The sequence below is a fragment of the Salmo salar genome, chromosome ssa04, assembly GCF_905237065.1.
Source record: "Salmo salar chromosome ssa04, Ssal_v3.1, whole genome shotgun sequence".
NCBI classification, from domain to species: domain Eukaryota; kingdom Metazoa; phylum Chordata; class Actinopteri; order Salmoniformes; family Salmonidae; genus Salmo; species Salmo salar.
This window is the reverse complement of record NC_059445.1, coordinates 48,557,145-48,581,247: the sequence shown is the minus strand read 5'-3', so window position 1 is coordinate 48,581,247 and position 24,103 is coordinate 48,557,145. Positions and strand designations below refer to the sequence as shown.

The 24,103-nt window shown below is 41.0% G+C and overlaps 1 protein-coding gene across 1 annotated transcript in view; it reads right to left on the bottom strand.

Moving 5' to 3' along the window:
• Nucleotides 1-2,847: 2,847 nt before the first annotated feature.
• LOC106603306 (ephrin-B1) overlaps nt 2,848-24,103 on the bottom strand; it is an 81,041-nt gene continuing 59,785 nt past the window's right edge. The window contains exons 3-5 of the mRNA XM_014196820.2: nt 13,882-13,974; nt 10,605-10,742; nt 2,848-7,868 (exon numbers count right to left, since the gene is read on the bottom strand). Of these exons, the coding sequence (XP_014052295.1) occupies nt 7,486-7,868; nt 10,605-10,742; nt 13,882-13,974 (614 nt within the window). The 3' untranslated portion in view covers nt 2,848-7,485. The remainder of the gene's footprint in view (nt 7,869-10,604; nt 10,743-13,881; nt 13,975-24,103) is intronic.

Here is a 24,103-nt window from a genome sequence, read left to right as displayed (position 1 = left end):
GAGAGACAGGATACTTCCAATTAATACCACCAAATACATATGTTTGACTGGACTTCTGTTTGAAGTGACGACACCTAAGAGCTTGCTGTGGTTGTGTTTGAGATTAAAATAACCAGCAATATCTAAATAAATGATCGCTTTGAAGAGTTGAATTTCCAGAAATTCTGGAGGACTTCAGGGAGCTAATAGGAATCACTGCAACAACACATGATTTGTTACTTTGGATCAATCACCAGTTTGGATGTCAAAAAGCCAGGATGTCAAACACCAGGATGACTCAGCAGTAGAGATATCCACAGTTAGAGATCAACCTGCAAATACACATTTATTACAAGACCTCCTGCACTAACTCCAGCCATGAGAGCAACATTTGCTCATTAGATGTGTGCTGTGAGCAAAGGCTCAGAACAAATAGATAGCATCAACAAAACAGTCAATGGAGAAGAAATGTACAGTCGTGGCCAAAAGTTTTGAGAATGACACAAATATTAATTTTCACAAAGTCTGCTGCCTCAGTTTATATGATGGCAATTTGCATATACTCCAGAATGTTATGAAGAGTGATCAGATGAATTGCAATTAATTGCAAAGTCCCTTTTTGCCATGCAAATGAACTGAATCTCAAAAAACCATTTCCACTACATTTCAGCTCTGCCACAAAAGGACCAGCTGACATCATGTCTGTGATTCTCTCGTTAACACAGGTGTGAGTGTTGACGAGGACAAGGCTGGAGATCACTCTGTCATGCTGATTGAGTTTGAATAACAGACTGGAAGCTTCAAAAGTAGGGTGGTGCTTGGAATCATTGTTCTTCCTCTGTCATCCATGGTTACCTGCAAGGAAACACGTGCCGTCATCATTGCTTTGCACAAAAAGGGCTTCACAGGCAAGGATATTGCTGCCAGTAAGATTGCACCTAAATCAACCATTTATCGGATCATCAAGAACTTCAAGGAGAGCGGTTCAATTGTTGTGAAGAAGGCTTCAGGGCGCCCAAGAAAGTTCAGCAAGTGCCAGGACCGTCTCCTAAAGTTCATTCAGCTGCGGGATAGGGGCACCACGAGTACAAAGCTTTCTCAGGAATGGCAGCAGGCAGGTGTGAGTGCATCTGCACACACAGTGAGGCGAAGACTTTTGGAGGATGGCCTGGTGTCAAGAAGGGCAGCAAAGAAGCCACTTCTCTCCAGGAAAAACATCAGGGACAGACTGATATTCTGCAAAAGGTACAGGGATTGGACTGCTGAGGACTGAGGTAAAGTCATTTTCTCTGATGAATCCCCTTTCCAATTGTTTGGGGCATCCGGAAAAAAGCTTGTCTGGAGAAGACAAGGTGAGCGCTACCATCAGTCCTGTGTCATGCCAACAGTAAAGCATCCTGAGACCATTCATGTGTGGGGTTGCTTCTCAACCAAGGGAGTGGGCTCACTCACAGCAATGAATAAAGAATGGTACCAACACATCCTCCGAGAGCAACTTTTCCCAACCATCCAGGAACAGTTTGGTGACGAACAATGTCTTTTCAGGCATGATGGAGCACCTTGCCATAAAGCAAAAGTGATAACTAAGTGGCTCGGGGAACAAAATATTTATATTTTGGGTCCATGGCCAGGAAACTCCCCAGACCTTAATCCCATTGAGAACCTGTGGTCAATCCTCAAGAGGCGGGTAGACAAACAAAAACCCACAAATTCTGACAAACTCCAAGCATTGATTATGCAAGAATGGACTGCCATCAGTCAGGATATGGCTCAGAAGTTAATTGACAGCATGCCAGGGCAGATTGCAGAGGTCTTGAAAAAGAAGGGTCAACACTGCAAATATTGACTCTTTGCATCAACTTCATGTAATTGTCAATAAAAGCCTTTGACACTTATGAAATGCTTGTAATTATACTTCAGTACTCCATAGTAACATCTGACAAAAATATCTAAAGACACTGAAGCAGCAAACTTTGTGAAAATTAATATTTGTGTCATTCTAAAAACTTTTGGCCATGACTGTACACTAAAACAGCCAGTTTTCTTCTCTCTCTCTCTCTCTCTCTCTCTCTCTCTCTCTCTCAAAATCAAACTACGAAGTTCCAAACTGCCTCTGGAAGCAACATCAGCACAAGAACTGTTTGTCGGGAGCCCCATAAAATGGGTTTCCATGGCCGAGCAGCCTAAGATCACCATGGTTGATCATGGTTCGGGCTAGGCCCCTTAGTTCCAGTGAAGGGAAATCTTAACGCTACAGCAGACAATGACATTCTAGACGATTCTGTACTCCTACCTTTGTGGCAACAGTTTGGGGGAAGGCTCTTTCCTGTTTCAGAATGGCAATTCCCCTGTGCATAAACTAAGGTCCATACAGAAATGGTTTGTCAAGATTGGTGTGGAAGAACTTGACTGGCCTGCACAGAGCCCTGACCTCAACCCCATCGAACACCTTTGGGATGAATTGGAACGCCAACTGCAAGCCAGGCCTAATCACCCAACCTCAGTGCCTGACCTCATTAATGCTCTTGTGGCTGAATGGAAGCAAGTCCCCGCAGCAATGTTCCAACATCTAGTGAAAAGCTTTCCCAGAAGAGGAGGCTGTTTATAGCAGCAAAGGGGGACCAACTTCATATTAATGCCCATGATTTTGGAATGAGATGTTCGACGAGCAGTGTCACATACTTTTGGTCATGTAGTGTAGCTATACCACCACATTTATTTTGTTCAGCTAAGAAATGTGGCAGTTTGATTTGCTTTTCAATAAAACCCATATCAGTGCTGCCTTGCGTAAGACACATTCTACTGTGCATGGTTCAACGCACCATCTGCTTGCTATACACTTTGAAATAAAAGACAACACCAGATAAATTCCATAGGAAAAATTTATTTATCAATATGCAATATCAGGATTTCAAACTTGGCTCATGGAATATCCATTCCATAGTAACTGGTTATGTTGAACACGGGTTGAAGCTGCGTGTGAATGAAAGGCGAAATATGAACATGGAGCAGATACAAAAAACACAAATGCACTGGGATTGCATACATGTACATTGAAAATAATACTGTATCATGAACAGAAATAAAACAATGACAATAATGACAGAGCAGGGAAAGTGAGCAACCAGTCAAACTGAACAAGCCAGTACTGTTTAAACTGTGTTGAGCAGGAAAACCAAAACACTGTATTAATACTCCAATAGCATGGAGCTGTATAAGTTCATATACTGTACTTCCGCTATCATGTCGCTAATCACTGCTGGAATATTTTTCCTTTGTGAGCGGCCTGCCCACCACACACAGCACAGCAGAGTCTGGCTGAACTTGGCTGTGTGGCGGCTGATAGCTGAAGAAATGTCTGGGGCTTGAGCTGCTTTATCATTAGAGAGAGCCAGAGATAATATTGTGCTAATCTGCAAAGGTCAAGAGAGCATCTCCATTTCACCTTGAGGGCTGACAAAGGAGTGAGATCGAGCCATGTATGCTGGCCTTATTTATTTCCTAAAGTCGCAAGCTCAGCAGAGCTCCAAGCATGCTGCTCCCCCTTGGACTCTCACAACTAGAGATGGAATGACTGTATCCTTGGTCTGTGAGAAAATTCAGAGTTTAGGGAAACTTGCCCAGAATAATATACTGCCAAAAAGATGCCTGGAATAATGTTCTGTCCATCAGACTATTTTAAATCAGCATGGGTTTATTTATTTACCTTTGGAGTATGTTATTATACTAAGATTTATCTTGATCAAGGCATCAGATATTTAACTGGTTGCTGACCCTCCCCTGTTTTACGTTCACTAACAGTTCCATTGATTTCAAGGGGTGACTGTCACAGAGAAAATCGATTACATGTATAGTAGAGTGTCTAGCCCTTCTCTAGGTTCCCAATCCAGCACCCACAAACAAACAATCTGGGACAGCTAGAATGAAACTGAGGGGGTAAAAATCTCTCATGCTGAATGTATGTGGTGAACCATGATACGATTTTCTTCTCTCCTTGCAATGCCTGACACTTAAACACTGGCTCTAAGAGATGTGTCATCTATTATTGTCTATTAAAAAAAAAAAAAAATCAAGATTTATATGAAATGTATTTCCAAAAAGACACCTATTTACAAAATTCTGCATACAAAAAAACAAATATGTTCATAAATGGGGCTCTATTAAATGTAACTTTTAAATTGAATTTTTTCACATATTTACATTATTTTAGGCCACTGAACTAACCAAACAATAATAAACAAGCAGTAAATGGATGTCACTTCTAGGACCACAGGGTGTTTGTGGTAGTGTTAATTGAAGACCATACAGTGGTGTAGACATTATCCTTCAACATTTTGACGATTATCCTTGTATTCAACTATACCTTTACCCAATGACAAACCACACACAACAACCACACAATGTTTGTTCAATATCTGAAGAATTTGGATTCTGTTGGTCACCAGTTTGTCATTGACTTTATCTGAGGTTTATTTTTTTTTATCACTTATTGAGTTGTGCCTTCGATAAAACTTAGTTACAGTATTGAACAAAATATGTTTAAAAAATGTAATGCCAAATCATGATTACAGTCATTTTGCATATGTTGTAAACAATGTATTTTTTCAATGTAGGTGACAATGTACAAGACACTAGGAAGGCAATAGTACATTTTTTCTAGGCCCTTTTTAAGCCAAACAAATGTGAATGTATCAACATAAATCCAGACTGGGGGGGGGAAACATTTTGTTGTTGTTATAAAAGAACAGGCAGTCTGCTATAGCCCTCAAAGCAAACAAATATGTCTGTGTACAGCACAGGAGGTTGGTGGCACCTTAATTATCTGAAACAATGCCAACAAACTGGTCGCACATGTCCTGCTCTTGCTGCTATACTTCTTAATAACTTTAAATAATGTCAATGTTATCAACATTAAAAATATGCCAGAAAACCTCTACTGTAAATACAGGACATTACCTATCTTCTGTCACAATAAACACACACAACTAAACAACGGGACCAACTTCAGAACATGGAGATAAGATATTGACACAGAAAATACTGTATGTGTAATGATTCATGTTGAAAACTATTTGGTACCAGTGTAATCTTCCCTGGTCTTTGAGGTTGCCATGTGATAGGAATTGTAAGTCATTAGTTGTCCTCCTGAAGACACCAGAGATGTTTAAGCGCCACCCCGTTGCGGTGGTAACAACTCTTTAGGAATTAAAAAAGCCTTTTCATGAGCAGGAATAGTTTAAGATAAAAATGTACTGTATTGCAATTATGTTTGTACAACAATGTGTAATGTAGAATCATTATTTACTTTAAGTGTCTACTCTGTGCCTCATCTGCGCTAAGTGATTTTGAAAGGTTTGGTTTTACCACCATCGCACAGCTGAGGAGAATAGGGACTGGAGCTGGTTGCCAAACTCTTTCTATTATCATTTATTCTCCTGAAACTAGCTTTTATTGAGATGCACAACACACATGATTGACATTACCTGCACCCACTTCTCATTCTGAGCACATGACTGATCCAGGCACAATGTCTACAGTATGTGACTATGAATGAATTCAGACCCAAAAGGGAATGTGGAAAACAATAAAACCATCCTTAGCAACATCCCTATCCATTCCATTGTCTCCGGGTGCAGAACTAACACTACAAATGTCATACCATTTGGTGAACACAACTCATTCCCTCCAAAGCCATCCAATTCTTCTGAGAGCACGACCTTTAGGTGGGAGTGAAAGGTTTGATAACATCTTAATTGTGCCCACACTTTTTCTGCTCATACAAATCAGATCTTGTTATTCTTTTTCACTGAAGGGAAAACTCAGGCCTAATTTAAGAGGAGCAAAACCCCTTGAGGCTCTTTAGATACAGAAGTGACCTGTCAATTTGAAACAACCTTTGTTTTCTTTTATTTCAGTCATGATGGCCTCTCACCATGATTGAGTATGAGCTATTTGTTTTTCATTAATTTATATCCAGGGTGAGGCACCTTCGTTGCTCGTTTTTCCCCCCCACAGTTGCATAACTGACTTTGCCTGTTCAGACAAGCTTAGAGAAGTAGAAGAGGAGACACTTATTTAACACAAGTATGTCACCTAGATCGATGTGTTTTTTTTATATACAGTACCAGTCAAAAGTTTGGACACAACTACTCATTCAAGGGTTTTTCTTAATTTTTTAAATCTTATATATTGTAGAATAATAGTAGACATCAAAACTATGAAATAACACATATGGAATCATGTAGTAAACAAAAAAATGTTTTCAACAGGACAATGACCTAAAACACCTCCAGGCTGTGTAAGGGCCATTTGACTAAGAAGGAGAGTGATGGAGTGCTGTATTAGATTACCTGTCCTGCACAACCACCCAACCTCAACCCAATTGAGAAGGTTTGGGATGAGTTAGACTGCAGAGTGAAGGAAAAGCAGCCAACAAGTGCTCAGCATATATGGGAACTCCTTCAAGACAGTTGGAAAAGCATTCCAGGTGTAGCTGGTTGAGAGAATGCCAAGAGTGTGCAAAACTGTCATCAAGGCAAAGGGTGGCTACTTTGAAGAAAATATATTTTTATTTGCTTAACCATTTTTTGGTTACTACATGATTCCATATGTGTTATTTCATAGTTTTGATGTCTTTACTATTATCCTACAATGTAGAAAATAGTAAAAAATAAAGAAAAACCCTGGAATGCGAAGGTGTGTCCAAACCTTTGACTGGTACTGTGTGTGTGTGTGTGTGTGTGTGTGTGTATGTATATATATATATATATATATATATATATATATATATATATATATATATATATATATACATACATATATATATATACATACATATATATATATAAGAGAAAGAGTGGCAAAGTATCACTAAAGGACACCTGAAAAATATTAATATTTACCATAATATTGTATGTATTAACTAGATATACAGTAGAAAATAAACAACGTTGAAGGATCAGACATTGGTGAAGAGGGAGCTACTGTAGGTGACTGATAAAAAAGAATAGTGCAGGTAAAACATATTAAAGGGAAGTGTGTTATGCTATATCATCACACTGTGCCTTTTTCTGTCTCTGAGCAAACCATGGAGGCTTCATTACAGGAATGGAGACCATGAGTGACAGCCCTATCGCAGGGTCCTTTGTTTGTGTAGTATACCCTGTTTGCAACTTGTCTCCATTGTCAGAGCAAAGGCTTCTCTACTCCATAGGCTTGACCATCTTACAGTCCTCTCAGACACAGAATAGCAAAACTTGGGTGAATTCAATTTCTAGCAAGAAGCAGGAAGAGAAGACGACACAAACCCTCCAAAACCTGCCCTTTGGCTTATCTGGAAACAAACAATTATTCAACTACCGTGTCCATGACGACCTGTTTTTCATTTCTGTTCTTGTGATGTTATTTTGAACATCAAAAGTGTTTTTGAACATCAGATGGACAAGGTAGTAAAAGGTAGGCCAGAATTCTCCCCTACAAGCAAACATCCTAAAGATAGTCTTTGCCTCAGACCTTGTAGTAGATGTTGGCTGGGCTTTGCGGGGGCATCTCCTGGACTATATAAACCGGATGGCCGTAGTCCCCGCTCACCTTCTCGTAATGGGGACAGTAGTTGTTTTCTGTAGTCCGTAGAGGGATGATGATGTCACTGGGTTCTGAGCCAGCATTCCCAGAGCACTTGGGGCTGGCCAGTGTGCTGAGTGACAGAGCGGTGGTCCGCTGCTGGGTGTGCTTGCGGTTCCTCTTCCTCAGCTTGATCAGCAGGACGATGAGGATGATGATGATCAGCAGGAAGATGACGCATCCCGCCCCGATGGCAGCAAACAGCGCTGGCTTGGAGGCAAAAATACCCTCTGCTGAGTTGGACTTGTTGTCCTGGTTCATGGTGTCTGTGGATGGAAAAATAAAGGAATCAGTTAGCAGCAGGGAATGAACAAGCGGTGGTCTGCTTGGCAGCCAAGTCAGACAAAGCTGTACTGTTGCTGATCAGGATAGAGGTGGAACCCTGCGAGGGTGCAAATGGGTTCTCAATGAGAAAAAGGCTTCTTCCATTATTTCTCTGAATTGACTGAGTAGCTAGGGGCTTCCTGACTGTGTGGCCTTTGTGAGCGTGTGGGGGTGTCCGTTTTCCACAGATGATAGCTCATTTCTTCTTGGCATGCATCCTGAGAGCGAGTGGAGGATTAAACTGTGTATGTTTGGCCATATGTTATAACTCCACATGAGGGGGTAAAGGAAGAGAAACTGTTTAAACGTATATAACCGGCTGCGAGGGAAAAGAAAACAACACCAGTCCCTCTATTAGACACAGAGGATGAGGAGTGAGTCCAATTAGAGTGGCATGCCTATTTCCTGTGTGGTCCTGAAGCCTCCCTCCCTATCCCTCCCTCCCTTCACTATGTATACTTCACTGCATCCCAGCGCTGCCTGCCTGGGAGCACAGCTTCCACCGCTGTCTGCCTGCCTGCCCAACGCTGCTGCTACACTGTCAAATCAGAGGCTGCTAGCTGCATTTACACTGGGGGTAGAGGAATGGATTCCACAGTGATCCCAAACATAACCAAATCACCACTGGAATTATTCCCCGCTCTTATTATTTTCTTTAATTTTGCAGGGTAAGACGACCCTGATGAAAGGGGAAGAAAATCCCATTTCAAAGTTGACAGATGGAAAACAGTCGGCTATTGATCTTACATGAGACCATAGAGCTCAATGTGTGTTGAAGGCAATGGAGCTGATCAGTGTCTAAGTCCCCACTGCTTTTATTTTCCAGCTTGTCAAGAATGTCGAGTGAACAGAAGACTAGTTTGTGAACAAAAGACTAGTTTGTTCTCGCTCATATTAATGAAGTCAAGACCACCTGCTGGTTAATGAGCATGAGGACGTTATCGTGACATGGAACATTAGCTTTCCTCAAGATCGTCTGAACGATTCTAAAACACTAGAATTATTCAAATGACTTCTGGGTGAACTAATTTTCACATTTGCACCTAACTGTAGACCCATGCCAACACTTCAGAATGTTCTGAATAATTTATAGAAATCTATTCTGGCCATCTCTCTACCCAGTTTAATTTAGATGCTGAGCATGAATGACTGTGAGTGTTATTATAATGTGCTTTCCTCACAATCTGCTGAGACCTTTTCTGCTTCCAAAGACCTTAATGGCTCAGGAAAGAAATGTGCATACAAATTAAAACGAGGTATTACCTCTTTGTATTACAGAGGCAAAACAACATTTGATCTTTCCACTGAATGAATGATAGGCAGAAGGAAGCAGCTTGATAAAATACTTTTTCTGCCATAATAAGCAGATACAGATGCTACCTGTGCTCCTCTGTCAAAGCTTCAACACCACAAAGGCAAAGCATTGTACCCGGATATCTCAGTATCTTTTCACTTTATTGCAGAGGGATAAACCTCCCAACAGTATCCCTGACTGTTTAAATGCTGAAGTATTTGTACATTGAAACGTATCATTTTGCTCCTGCTGGCAGCTCTGACAATAATCCCATGCATTTATTTTGTCTGTTGTCCTGATTGGCTTTGGATCAGTTGTGCGCATTTAGCCACCGTTCAGCGTTCAGCTGTGGACCTGTGCAGACAGGCATGATAAACTGTGCATCTTTATTACATTCCTCTTCACCTGTGGTATGAGAGAAGTCAGACGCAAAAGGTTGTTAGGCAGAGCTCTCATGTGCAGGTAAAGGAATAGGACAGAAACAAAAGTTCAAAGTAACACACCTAGAAAGATGACTGCCAAACCTTCACATTGAAAGAAAACCCCACTGTGGGAGACTTGGCAGCTTTCCAGGATGAGAGGGAAGGCCATTTTGTTTGTCCTGCAGCAGAGCCAGAACTCTAGGGCCCAAATGACTTTCTAAACCTATGTAAACTTTAGCATTTTCTGCCTCCTGTGAAAAAATACCATTCTGATGACTGAAACACAAGCAAAACAAACACAAATGGATATATCTAATGTGCAGAAACCCTGCTGATGGATTTAATAGTCTCTGATAATTTTATCATCTGCGGCTCGATCTCAGCCAAGCAGATATGGTTTAAATTTTTCATTACCACACTTGAACACTGTCTATCTATCCACATTACTACTCAGCATAATTAAAAAAGTAGATCAGTGTAGCTTTCTCAAACCAAAATGGAAAAATATAATACTTTTGTGTCTGTGTTTGTGCATGGGTGCATGCGAAACAGAGGAGGCTGGTGGGTTGAGCTATAGCAGGACAGGCTTATTGTAATAGCTTGAATGGAATAAATGGAGCAGAGTCACACATGTGGTTCCCATATGTTTGAAGTGTTTGGTAGTGTTCCTTTTATTAGTTTCCAGTCTTTACAATGAGCCAATCCTCCTATAGCCCCTCTCACCAGCCTCCCCTGGACTGCAAGAATATGTGTGTGGCAGACCTGGGGAAGCATTGTACTTAGAAAATGCAGTAACAAATGGTTTCACAATGTGGCATACAGTATTGGAAGCAAAACCATGACCTTTTGGCATTGAAGGTTACAGTCCAATCCACTGATAATGAGGAATAGAACACAAAACAGGGAAACAGGGCTCATACTGAGACAAATACTCCTTTTCACACAAGTTTGAGCATCCTCACCTTTGTTGCCTGGCTCCACAGCCCCACCACTGCCACCCTTTTTCTTATTTGGGCTGGTGGTTGTCTCCTTCACAGTGTTGTCCTGGTCTTCACTTGGCTTGTCTGTTATAACTGGGTCTGGTACAACTGTGTTTGGGTCTGCAATTTAGATGAAGAAAGTCAACAAAGCTAGATTCTAATGTGAATATTGTAAATTCTGTTGCTCTTTTTATAATTTTCCAATAAAGATTTGAAAATGGGGGTTGGAACGGGAGCCATATTTATCAGTTCCTTTGAACTCAATTTCTTCAAAGTAGTCGATGGCACACTTTTCAAATTAAAAACTGACAAGTCATGATGTCATATTTAGAGACATGCATGACAGTATCTGCTATACCTTGCGAAATTAAGCTATAAGAAATTATGTAACTTGTCTCCTGACAAAAATGCATTCGTCCCTTTTTTCATGGTTCCCCTGAGTCCCATCAATGCCATGCAGAAGGCTAAGGGGATACACTGGCATGAAGGGAGATTTCATCAACTGGAATATCACTGAGGTTTTACTGCCCCTCCTTCCAAGAGAACTTAGAGATCTTGGAATTATTTTACTGTAATAGTTTATAGAAAATATTCTAAATGTCCAATTGTTCTATTTTTAGAATGGCATTTTAAGAGCCCTAATGGAGGTGTTTCTCTTTGGTTATTAACACAGTATTTATAAAGGCATAGCTACTGATATTCATTATTTTAAACCAGCTCATATTGCTGCTACAGTGTGCTATGTATAACCTAAACCGCACCCTCAGTTTGTCTGTTTGATTACAGTTAAGAGAACTATTGTTCCAGACGCTTTGGTGGTGTGCTGTCTGCTACTGCTGAGTGCTAGTTTCTAATGTGCAACACAACAAATGGGTATGTCAACAACCACTAAAGGATCTCCATCCCAAAGACAATATCACACATTTTAACATGACAGCTTGTTTTATAAAGACATTACACACCCCATACTAATATAAATGTGATCAATTCACCTGAGTTTCAAACATCGACAGGCCTTGCTCTTTCTCATTATACTAACATTTTGAAAGCTTTGGCTGCAGATAAGAGAGTCCATCAAAGCCATCAGCCTCCCTTTAAACTACCCAGCATACGGTGCCATACAATCTCATTTCATGGGTGAATAGTCATCTTATAATTGCATAAAATTCAATGTTCACATACAAATCAATAAATTAAATCTCATAGTGTGCAGTAATACAAGAGTGACTCAGTATGAGGAAGTGCATCAGCAGATTGACAGTCTGCTACATATCCAGATATTGGTCATATGATCGTCTCCAATCTTTGCCATTTTTGTTAACAAAGGCATTTTGCTAGAGATAAAGTTCTCTCCATGAAAAATATAGGAATTACTTTATTTTTTTTACAAAAGGGTATATAGCTTATTGTATGTATCCTCTTCTGATAATATGTTTGTTCATGTTGCTTTGTGTGTTGTTAACCATCATACTTTAGTGACCGTTGCCCTGGATGAGTCAGTGTAATAAAAACAAAGAGACGATACCGTTTCTTCCTTACTTTATTGTATGTTAACCGCTTCTCTGTGTCTACAATATTTGTGGCAACAGAGTTGCTATGACTCAGTGCCTGAAAATAGGACCCAATCCTTCAGCAAACACGCAGATGAATGTACTATGACCTAGGTTCGGTAACGTCATTGCTCCAAATCCTAAAGAAATAAACCGTTGCATTCCAACCGTAACTACCTGCACAAGACAGCAAAGTTAATGACATCTATAATCTTTTTACTGTTTCCTAGCTCCTAACATAATGGGCATCTTGTGTATTAAACACAGATTTACGCAAACAAGCCTTGAGAAAGACAAAAGGAATGTCAAGCCAACTATGATAATTATTATCTAAGGTCAGCTATACAAATAATCCCTATCTGTAGAATGAGTCTTATCGGCAGACCCTCCCTTTGGGGTTTGTTTGTTTTGGATGTGTGGACGCTGACTAGGGCAGTGATTAAGACTGACCCTGCCACTCCTAGCATGACGGCAGGCCAAGCAAAGGTCTCTTTAGAGACATAGCTACACTCTTCAAAATAACCTAAAAGGGTTCTTCGACTGTCCCCATAGTAGAACCCTTTTAAAGAACCCTTTTTGATTCCAAGTTTAACTATTTTGGGTTCCAAGAAGAACCATTTCCACAGAGGGTTCTACATGGAACCAAAAAAGGTTCTCCTATGGGGACAGCCTAAGAACCCTTTTGGAGCCCTTTTTTCTAAGTGTGTAGATGAGTGGGCCAATATATCAGTGAGGATTTAAGGAGAGGGAGAGTGCATGTGCTGACTGATGGCATTTATATGGAGAACCTGGGTTTTTCCAGTGGTCTCATCTGTTCCACACGGCTGATGGTGCGTGTGGTAAACGTCTTTATTCCTTCATCACATTGATTTGTGTTGAATTGGTTTGTGTTGGCCTCGTAATCCACTGTCAGCGTGATTATGTATTGAGACAAATGCGTATACATGTTGCACAGTGTTATTTCTAAAAGCTAGTGGGGACATGCCATGGCAGATTAGACAGCCCACACCACACCAGTGTAGAATGCCTGGGAACTCTTGCCCCACTTATCTCAATACATTGACATTCTGTTAAGGCTACTGCCTCATTTGGAAAACAATGTTAACACTTATTTGAGTTTGTGACACAGTGAGAGACAAAGTTAAAATTTAAGAGTGACAGTGTGTGAGAAACCTGGGCTCTTCAGGCAAAGCAATCTCATTCATGTTAGACCAACAGACAGTCTAAGTAATAGGACAACAGGTAGTCCGTAACATGCTCTATGGAATGTCCCCTATGTTTTCCACAGCTTTCATTTGTCATTGTGTGAGTGAGTTCTTTTGGTATGTGTGAGAAAGTGTTTCAGTGTGTCCATCTGTATTTGCACAATGGCTTTTCTTTGTTTCATCTTTCCCTTCTCAAAAAAGAAAAGTAAAGAATGGAGTGAAATGTGATGTCTGAGGCCCTTATTTTATGAGCGATGAAGTCACTGGGCGACTCTCCACACACTGTGAGCAGCGGAGTATCCCACTGTAAAAACCCACGCCCGGGGTGTCTGGCTTTATGAACAATAGCTCATGAAACGCTCCTCTTGCACTGCAGTCATGACAGTCCCCATACAAAGCTTTCATTATCACTCATCCATACTTATATCCTGCCTGGCTCTATTGTGACTACCTTTTACTGCTTTTCTGGCATTCCTGCCAGCCTGCATCGAGATGCTTACTTACCCTGGCCCACTTTCATGACGATCTTCATGGAGAGGGTGTTGCAGACCCCTCCTTCCCTGTTCTCTAGACCCTCCAGGGTCCCATTCGACGTGGCTGTGATGAGACAGGAAACAGTGTTGGAACATAAATAATAATTACAGCCACTCAGAATGAATCTACGGCTTGATTGTTCATTCATGAAGAGAAAATATATTTGCTTCATAAGATACAATCTAACCACTTGCGCTGAGAAAATACTTTTTAACACCAAGCTTACAATATTGCTTACAACAGGTTCATTTTCTAAACCGCACACTGGTAATGTCCGCTCAGGCTGTAGCACCATATAAAAACAAGGCTCTATTATTTTTTGAAGGTGCTGCTTATATCTGTACATAGGGAAGGAATTGGATGATGAAATGTGGTGTCTCCTACTAAGACACGGCTGTGATAGTAATCTGATCCCGAGGGAATGTGGTGGCCTTCAAAACACTGCTGAAATCATACATGTGGTGAGAGGGAGGTGTGCACGGTGCATAGTCCAAAATGTATATGTGGTAATCACTTTTACCCACCTCCTCCTCTATCTCTCCCCCTCCTCTTTAAAATAGGTTTTTGTTCTTTCCTTTTTGCTGAAGCAATGTACCAAACATTTGGCAAGGCATGTTATGCCAGAAGCAATTATCGCAAGCTGCAAATGCCAGGGGCTTAGCTTTCTCTTTCGGCATGTCCTGTAATTAGAGACTGGGTGGCACAATGGCCTGCAGCCCTTATCTCTGAGGGGCTTTCCTTCAAATCAATATCCACTGAGGGGAGCTGAGGAGGCCGGGGGACAGGGGAGGCCAATAGGATCTCTGTCGCCCTGTGTTGCTTCTGTCAGCTCCGCTTCCCAAGGACTTAAGTCACAGAAACGGGGCGCAATTGGCACTCTCTATTCTAAGTTGGGACAGAAAAGACCAAGGAGTGTGAATATGGATCGGGTTCTCAATAATGCTTTCAGCCCATATATACGAGGAGGTGGTTTCCATGCCAGTGAAAGCTGGGGCCCGCCCTGCCCTGTGTGATTCTTTTCAGACCTGCTCCGTGGGTATTTTTACCTCCAGAAACCTCAGCTTTTTTCTCCATCTGCTCCATTCTCCCCCTCACAAGGCACTAAAGGGACGGCCACCTTATTAGCTGGTCCAGATTCCTCTCTCATTAAGAGTCATGAATGAGTTGCCATGTAGGAGAGTGTTTGACTAATAAGGTCCCTCTCCAGGAGAATCAAAGCCCCTCTCAGTGGAGCCCAGGCACAATGGCAGTAGGCTGGTGAGAATGGGACATGTGGCGCTGCTCCAGCAGAGGTATCCCACCACACCACTGGCTCAAATCACCAACCGCTCAACAACACAGAATGGGAGGCCTGTGAACCCGATTTCACTCTTTCTTTCCCACATTTTGTTTTTCATTCTTCAAGGATGCAATTAGAAGACAGAGGACACACAAAACTGGGCTCATGACAAACATTTTGGATTAGCAATTCCTTCTTATTGAGTAGCCAGATAGAATAAAATGAAAATTTGAATTATTTTGTTTTACAGGCAAAGCTTAAAGGAGCTTATATTGATGACATTTCACTAATGACACCCTGAATATACTGACAGCCGTACAGTATGGCCAATCAAGAGACATTATAATGGAAAGGGATTTATTAAGTTAAGGAGCTTGAGAAGTACAGTGAAAAGACAATCTCATTGACTATTGGCCAATGCAGGGAATAAACGTGGAACCTAGCCTCGTCTACCTACAAGCCACGACCTTAGCTGATTACATTACCTGCCTGTCTCATTCACATTGCATGCTATATCATGCAGGGTACTTTCTGTAACTCTTTTACTACTACTACTACACCAAATGAGACTTCTTTGTCAGTCGAGAGAGGCCCCAGCAAACTAATGTTGGGTTTAAATAAAAGTGACAAGCTAACCTTGAACGGTTTGATGGAGCAAGAGAAGCAAAACCCTAGACACAATTCATTAGTATTTTCTGATTGCATTAACCACCAAATAGACTTACCATGTTTCTCAAAAACCAACTCTCTCAGACATCCTATATCTGTCCAGTATTCCACAAATAGAACCCCTCATTTGACAGATGCCTTTTTAAACTTTGTCATTGAAAATGTGGGCTTGTCTTATTAGGTTTAGAGCACTCATGAAAAGAGAATGGATGTGAGAAAAACATGAGCAATCAATAGCTTACAGCACTTAACCCCAAGAACAAATTGAGTTACAAAAAAAAATTGAACGGATCCTTAACGCTCTGTTAGTGGAAAGTTGAGGCAGTGAGTGGGAGAATGCCCTGCTGCCCTGAATGATGTCACAACTATTAAGATGCATGGGCCTGGGAGAGGTGCCAGGCTCCGACTGAGTCGTCATGCACAATGTGAGCATGCCACCGTGCCCGCGAGAAGCAGGGCAGAGATACAGACAACTCTCCAACAAGGCCTCCAATTATAGGCCACTATGTTGCCCATCAGAGAAACACTTAGATTCTAGGACAGGAAATCACGGCATCACTGAGAAAGGATAAGGGAATTATATAACATGCATTGCAGTTGTCTGTTATTGTTGTAAACACTGTATAATTGTTTGTCACTGCAATGAGTAAACTCTTAGTTGGTTCCAGGACTGTCAAGGCCAACCTTTGAACTGGGAAAACATAATTTAACACAGGATATGAAGCAAGGTCATCAGCAGTCCCATCTCTTCCACAGCTGCTGAAACTGACTTCTGTTTTCAAGGGAACTGGGGGTCACGTTTCACAACTCATGGGGCTCTGAGATGTTGGAAAGATATCTTTACCTTGCAACAACACTGGTCTCTCTCATTCAACTTCAACAAAGCTACTGCACTCGTTCCATGAAACGGAGTCTGGAAAATAGGTATTCCAATGTAAAAGTCTGAAATAATAGTCATAGAAGAAAATTTCAAGGACAATACTCAAACTATTCCGTTTGGGGGGTACTAGGAAATTGTCTTTTTTTTGTCCCCAACTGTACTGTAGTGTACCAAAAACATCTGGAGGACATCTTGAGATTTGAACACAGCAGATTAGTTTAGGGACTGGGGATACTTTTTGCATGACAGCCTGTATCGACAAAAAGTTCCCTTCTTACCCAATAGATCAAGGATTTATGTTGATAAAAATACATTTTGGGAAAGGGGGATACCTAGTTATTTGTACAACTGAATGCCTTCAACTGAAATTTGTCTTCCGCATTTAACCCAACCCCTCTGAATCAGAGAGGTGTCACAACTATTAATCTACATTCTTTAGAAATAAACAAACGTTTGCCCTGATAATTTGAGATGGTGTGTAAGATTACTAAACTATTGGTATTTTACCACCTCAAATTATCAGGGCAAATGTTTGTTTATTTCTAAAGAATGTGGATCATATAGTGCATAGTCCAGGTCTGAGAATTCTAACTTGTTCAATTCTAGGTATGTTTATAAGACTGAGATGGGACCCTTTGTTAATATACGGTGCTCAAAATATAAATGACTTACTGTATAGCTACCAATTATAAAAATCCCCTTGAGAAAGTGGAGCCTTTCTGTTTGAATCATAGCATGGTTGTTTGGAGTCTTACCACTGGGGGTAGGGAGCCAACAGACATTAGCACATAATTCATTTGGCAAGAATAAGCTCTATATGCTATAGTGTGTGGCTCCGAGGGAGGCTTCTGTCATGACTAAAATAAATCTTGTGCCATTCTAGGTTTCTTCCTTTAGCACCTCTAATTAACTCCAACATGTTTCCTCTTGATTATGGTTTCTTTCTTTGCTCCAAGGACAAATAGCATGGTCTCGCAGGCTATCATACTTGTATGCAACTGCAACAGCACAGATACTGTGCTGCTTGTTTAAACATAAGCCAATCTGAAGGGAGTCTTATATACTCATTGTAAGACATTGTGGGTGAGGATATGAAGCAAAACAGTTTGTTTTACAATTGACATTCTCTGTGGTTTGTCCTCATTTAGCTGACAAACAAAATGCAGACAGTATTTCCAAACTTAACTGTCATTTCAGTTTGTAGGACGCTATGGATGTTCCTCTGAGTGCAGCCAATACCACATCCCCACATACTCACCAATGCACACCATGTTTAGAAGCAAACACGATTTGTTCAAAAATTCTTCTCTGTACTTAGATCAAATGACAAAGACATCCTCCAAAAACAAAAGACCAAGCGCATTCAATTTGAATTAATGTGCTCTGCAGCATGCTTCTGTAGAACACGTAGACAATCCCTTGTACACAGTCCTGTACATGTGTTCACTGAGCAATAGCATGTACTTATGCATGCATGACCCAACATCTGACATACAAGGACCCTCTGTACTGTAATTATACATGAGCAAAATCTATACTCTATACTCATTATTCATTTCTCAATTATATTTTATTACATATTGATTTAGCAATATTACAGAACTTGCCAGTGTACACTACATCAGGCCCATAATGTTAATGCAACGGCTTCTGTATTCTTTCCCTGTAACTTACTGTAACTCCTAGTGGCATCTTTGCTCCAAACACCATCTGACATGTCTGAGCTTTGCCCCGTCTGACAAAAACTCATGTAATCTGTTTCATTGGAGACAGAACCTTCACTGACGTGCCACATTAAAACCTTGGGACAAATGGTAAGAAAAAGGCACAGAGAAAACAAAGCAAAGCAAACCATGCAAAGCACCTTTGATGAGTGATAGGCTTAGCGGGATAGAAAGGGTTGTTGTACACTCAACTCCCAGATGAGCACTGATAACTGTGTTCCAAGGACTATGCCAGGTAGCCAGCCTGACAGAAACTGGAGTGGGATTCAGCATTCTGAGACAAGGCCACAGCTACTCTCTGACCCACATCATTTAGACACACAGGGGACACTGGAAACATTGCAGCTAGCTCTTCTGTCCATAATAGAAGGAAATTATAAAAGTCTTGAAAAGTAAGAAACTGTGGTATGTTAGACAGATTAAAATGATAATTTGACAAAGTCAATCGCTTGTGAAATAGAAAACATTTTGGACTCACTAGCTTTAGCGAGAAGCTGGATTTGGTCTGTGTTTATGGTCAGTAAGATAATAAGATGCAAAATATTTGGGTTAGGAATAGAAGCAGTTGTTTTAGGGATTCAAGGGAGAGTGGCTAAGTCTCAAGGCTGCCCCATCAGATCAGGCACAGTTGACCTGCCTGCTGACAAATTAAGCTGAGGGTCTGGAGTGGAGATTTCAGCGCTGCTGCGAGATTACAGCACACTCAGCTCCGCCAATGATATTAAGAACAACCTTTAAATCCCGGGGGCCAGCTGCACCATGGGAGCTGAGAGTCTCAGACCAGGAGGGAGAGGGAACTCAGCCCAGCCGCCACCACTGTCTCCCGCCTACCCACCTCACATCAGAATGAGACCACAGTCTCACTACACGACATCAGAACCAAAGCAGGGCTTTGACGAAAATGAAGGGAAACACATTTTTTATTTCTCCCACTGAACCTGTCAGCTCTGTGAGTGTCTCTGTGGTTGCTAGGGTGGATGCACACTCACTGGACAGTCTATTAGGTACAACATTCCGATTACGAAAATTGATCGCTCCAACAGACAGTGAGTCATCTGGCCGTGGCTTGATATATAAAGCAGGCAGACAGGCATCGAGGCATTCAGTTACTGTTCGATTGAACATTAGAATGGGCAAAACGAGTGACCAAAAGCTTTGAGCATGGTATGATTGTCTGTGCCAGGCACGCCGGATCCAGTATTTCAGAAATGGCCGGCCTCCTGGGCTTTTCACGCACAACAGTGTCTAGGGTTTACCGAGAATGGTGCGACAAACAAAAAACATCCAGTCAGCAGCAGTCCTGTGGGTGATAACAGCTCGTTGATGAGAGGTCGAAGGAGAATGGAAAGAATCGTACAAGCTAAAAGGCGTGCCACAAACTGACAAATAATGGTGCTGTACAACAGTGGTGTGCAGAACGGCATATCGCAATGCACAACTCCTCGATCCTTTTCACGGATGGGCTATTGCAGCAGACGGTTCCACTCCTATCAGCTAAAAAAAGCGGCTTCAGTGGGCACGTAATCACCAACACTGGACAATTGAGGAGTGGAAAAACATTGTCTGGAACATAACAGTGAGTTCAGTTTACTTGAGTGGCCTGGTCAGTCCCCAGAGCTCAACCCAATAGAGCGTCTTTGGGATGAGAAGGCTGTTCGCAGTATGAATGTACCGCTGTCTAATCTGCAGCAACTGCATGATGCCATTGCGTCAGCATGGACTAATATCCATGTGGAACATTTCTGACACCTTGTAGAATGCCCCGAATAATTCAGGATGTTCTGGAGGCAACGAGGGTGGTCCGACCCAGTTCTAGATGGATGTACCTAATAAACTGTCCAGTGGGCACCTGAGAGGGTGCCTGTGGTTGAACAGACAATTAAATGTGGGTTATGAGTGGAGACACGTGCTCAATATTTCCACAACAGGGTTCTGTATTTCCACAACAGGATTCTGTATTTCCACAACAGGATTCTGTAAACACTCCAGGGTGTAGCAATAATGAAAAGCCCTCAGATGTGTGTTTTTACATTTTGACAGCAGTCAAATGTAAATTGAAAAGTCAACATTTAATTCCGTTCCATATGACTTCATTAATGTATTGGGTTGGTTGCCTGAGCTTGACAGGGACCAGTAAATGACTAGTTTTACCCAAATCCCCAGTTTAATGGGCATAACTGTAATTATACACAGAGCACAGATCAAAGCTGTAACCCATGTTTAAAGATGATGCACCGGCACAGTAATTGTTTGTCTTTGGAGAAGCTGCGTTTCTGACAGAAATAGTGAGTTGAAAAGACCCCAGTCGACTCATTCTGGGTCACTCTCTACCACTGTTCACAGAAACCTAAACTCTGGTGCCGCAGAGTGACAGAGGAGACGATGTATGGAAGGCTCTGCTGGGATCTTCCTGCAAGCTGGGAGTATCTGATTTCACTCGAAGGAAACTACAGAGATAATATACAATCCTTCAATAGACACCAGAAGGGTTTTATTGGAAAACTACTGAACTCAGGAAACAAAAATTTGATATGCTGAATACCACTTTCAAAGATTCTTTATTCTCAAGGTCATGCTAAAAGAGGGATTAACGAGGAATACAATAGTTGAGAGGGGATGTCATTTTTCATTCTTGTTCAAACTGATTCACGTAGAGTGGGATCAAAAATAAAAGGATCAAAAGAGTTTCGGAAAGCAATTCAAACAGAAAGCTTGACTTGAAGAGGACGTAATGGTGACATGTTTATTTAACCTATTATTTTCTGTGCACATATTTATCTTTATGCTGCATACTTGCAATGAAATTCCTCAAATTAAAAATGAAACAAGCGGTTTTCAGATTTTTTTAAGGGGGCAGAATTTAGGTATGCACAAGTACCCCTACACAGTAAAATCATAAGAGTTCATTCAACTCCTATGGATTCGAATTTAACAGTATTTTGGGGTTTATATTGTCCCACCCCCATTTTGCTAAATCCCCTCTGGTCATGGTGTTGATCTTTTTTCTTCTTCTTAACGACACTAAATGGTAAATATTCAACTCTCAGAGAGTTGTTTAAAATTAACTTAAATTACAATTTTACTCTTCTCAGTATTATTTTTTATCAACTCCCTTGCCATTTTACACTTGCCAATCAACTACAGTATAGTATATTTTTATTTCAGTTTACCTCCTTTGAGTTATGAGGGTGTAAAGCCTTATTTGAAAAAAATGTATGTGTCACATTATGGTAGTTTGCAAAGTGATATCCAATCTCTGTTGGAAGCCAACTTGCTGGAAGAAATCCATCACTTTTTCATCACTCACAACTTGCAATTAAAATCCCTATCAGGGTAGGGAAGAAAATATCGTACATGAAGACTACCTACACCCTTCAAACTCAACTCTGGACCTCGAAGCCAGTTCCACATAATTTATCATCGTTTGGCTCTAATCGGGGACTGATTTAGACCTGGGACATCAGGTGTGTGCAATTCATTCTCAGGTAGAACAGAAAACCAGCATGCTCCAGACCTTGTAAGGTAACCCCTGAACGACACCATGTAAACTGGAATGACTATCTCACTAACAGTTGCAATTAATCCAACCACTTACAGATTGGATTAGTTTAGAAAAATGTGTGTTTCTTATCTTTGTGTAGCATAAGATAAAAACAATAAAATGTAAATGCAAAAACACAGATATTGAAACAAACAATTTGAAAAATCAACCTGCAAAAGAGCATGCTGGGAAACAATAAGGCCCCTCCCACATATGTGGATAACTCAATAGATTTAACTGTCTCTGGTTACTCTTAATGGAGTTAAATGTACTCTGTCCCAATTAACCATAATTATCAACATTAGGGAGCGCATCACTCTCTTGAGGGTTAAGATAATTCTCAGTAGAATCAATTTAACCCACATTTTTTAACACTGATTTCAACTATCCTTGATTTACTGTGAAGGAACAAAGTTGGATCATTTTTTATTTTATTTTCCTGTAGAAATCTTGGCACAAGTGTAAAGATGGAAATTGCACATTACGAGAATGGTGTAGCCTCACATATCGCCTTTCTTCCAGAAGAGAAGCTTGCCAGCATTCCAACACTGGAGCTGAACTGCTTTAGTGTCCATTCAGTCTCCCTCCCATAGGCAGATTTGATATTTAGTATACTGCCAGTTGGATTTTATACTCTCTGAACTCTTTCTTCATGGGGACAACTGACATTTCTAACCCCCCCCCCCATCCTATATACAGCATGATGGTAGTACCATGCCTCACCACATCACATCCTGTGAACATACAGCAGTTCATCTTTAGTATCTTTAGTGATACAAACATAAAAAGGATCCAGATTGTAGCTTTATCGTAGACCTATTCTGCTTGGTACTAATTCAACCGCTACAGTACTTCATCACATTCACACACACACATTATCCACCGATATATGGGTTCTTCAAACATTTGAGTCCTCCCTCCTTGTCTCCAGCTACTGTGCTGCAGAGTGTTTGTAATTTGATTTGAACTCTGGCAAATTGTTTGATGGGAAACACAAAAAAGTAATGCGGTCCCCCACCCGGCAGGAGGTTCATTGAACCAATATAGTCCACTAATTTTCATAGACAGTAGGCGGGGGCGGAGTCAGTACAGGTGCATCAAAGCTGGGACTGTGAGACTGTAAAACAGCTTCAATCTCCAGGCCATCAGACTGTTAAATAGTCACCACTAGCCGGCCTCTGCCCAGTACCCTGCCCTGAAATTTAGTCACTGTCACTAGCTGCCTACCACCCTGTACTCAACCTTGCACCTAAGAGACGGCTGCCCTTTGTACATAGTCATTGAACACTGGTCACTTTGATAATGTTTACATGCTGTTTTACACAATTTATGTATACATAGTGTATTCTAGTCAAGGCTCACCCTATATAACTACTGCTGTTCACACCTTTTCTATTCATACACTTTCCATAAATGTCTATACACACCATCACATACAGTTGAAGTCGGAAGTTTACATACACTTAGGTTGGAGTCATTAAAACTTGTTTATCAACCACTCCACAAATTTCTTGTTAACAAACTATAGTTTTGGCAAGTCGGTTAGGACATCTAAGTCATTTTCCCAACAATTGTTCACACACACATACACTAAGTTGACTGTGCCTTTAAACAGCTTGGAAAATTACAGAAAATTATGTCATGGCTTTAGAAGCTTCTGATAGGCTAATTGACATAATTTGAGTCAATTGGAGGTGTACCTGTGGATGTATTTCAAGGCCTACCTTCAAATTCAGTGCCTCTTTGCTTGACATCATGGGAAAATCAAAAGACATCAGCCAAGACCTCAGAAAAAAAAAACAAGCATACTTACAAAGTTGTGGCAAAATGGCCTAAGGACAACAAAGTCAAGGTATTGGAATGGCCATCTCAAAGCCCTGACCTCAATTCTTTAGAAAATGTGTGGGCAGAACTGAAAAAGCGTGTGCGAGCAAGGAGGCCTAGAAACCTGACTCAGTTACACCAGCTCTGTCAGGAGGAATACGCCAAAATTCACCCAATTTATGGGAAGCTTTGTGGGAAGCTTGTGGAAGGCTAATCGAAACGTTTGACCCAAGTTAAACAATTTAAAGGCAATGCTACCAAATACTAATTGAATG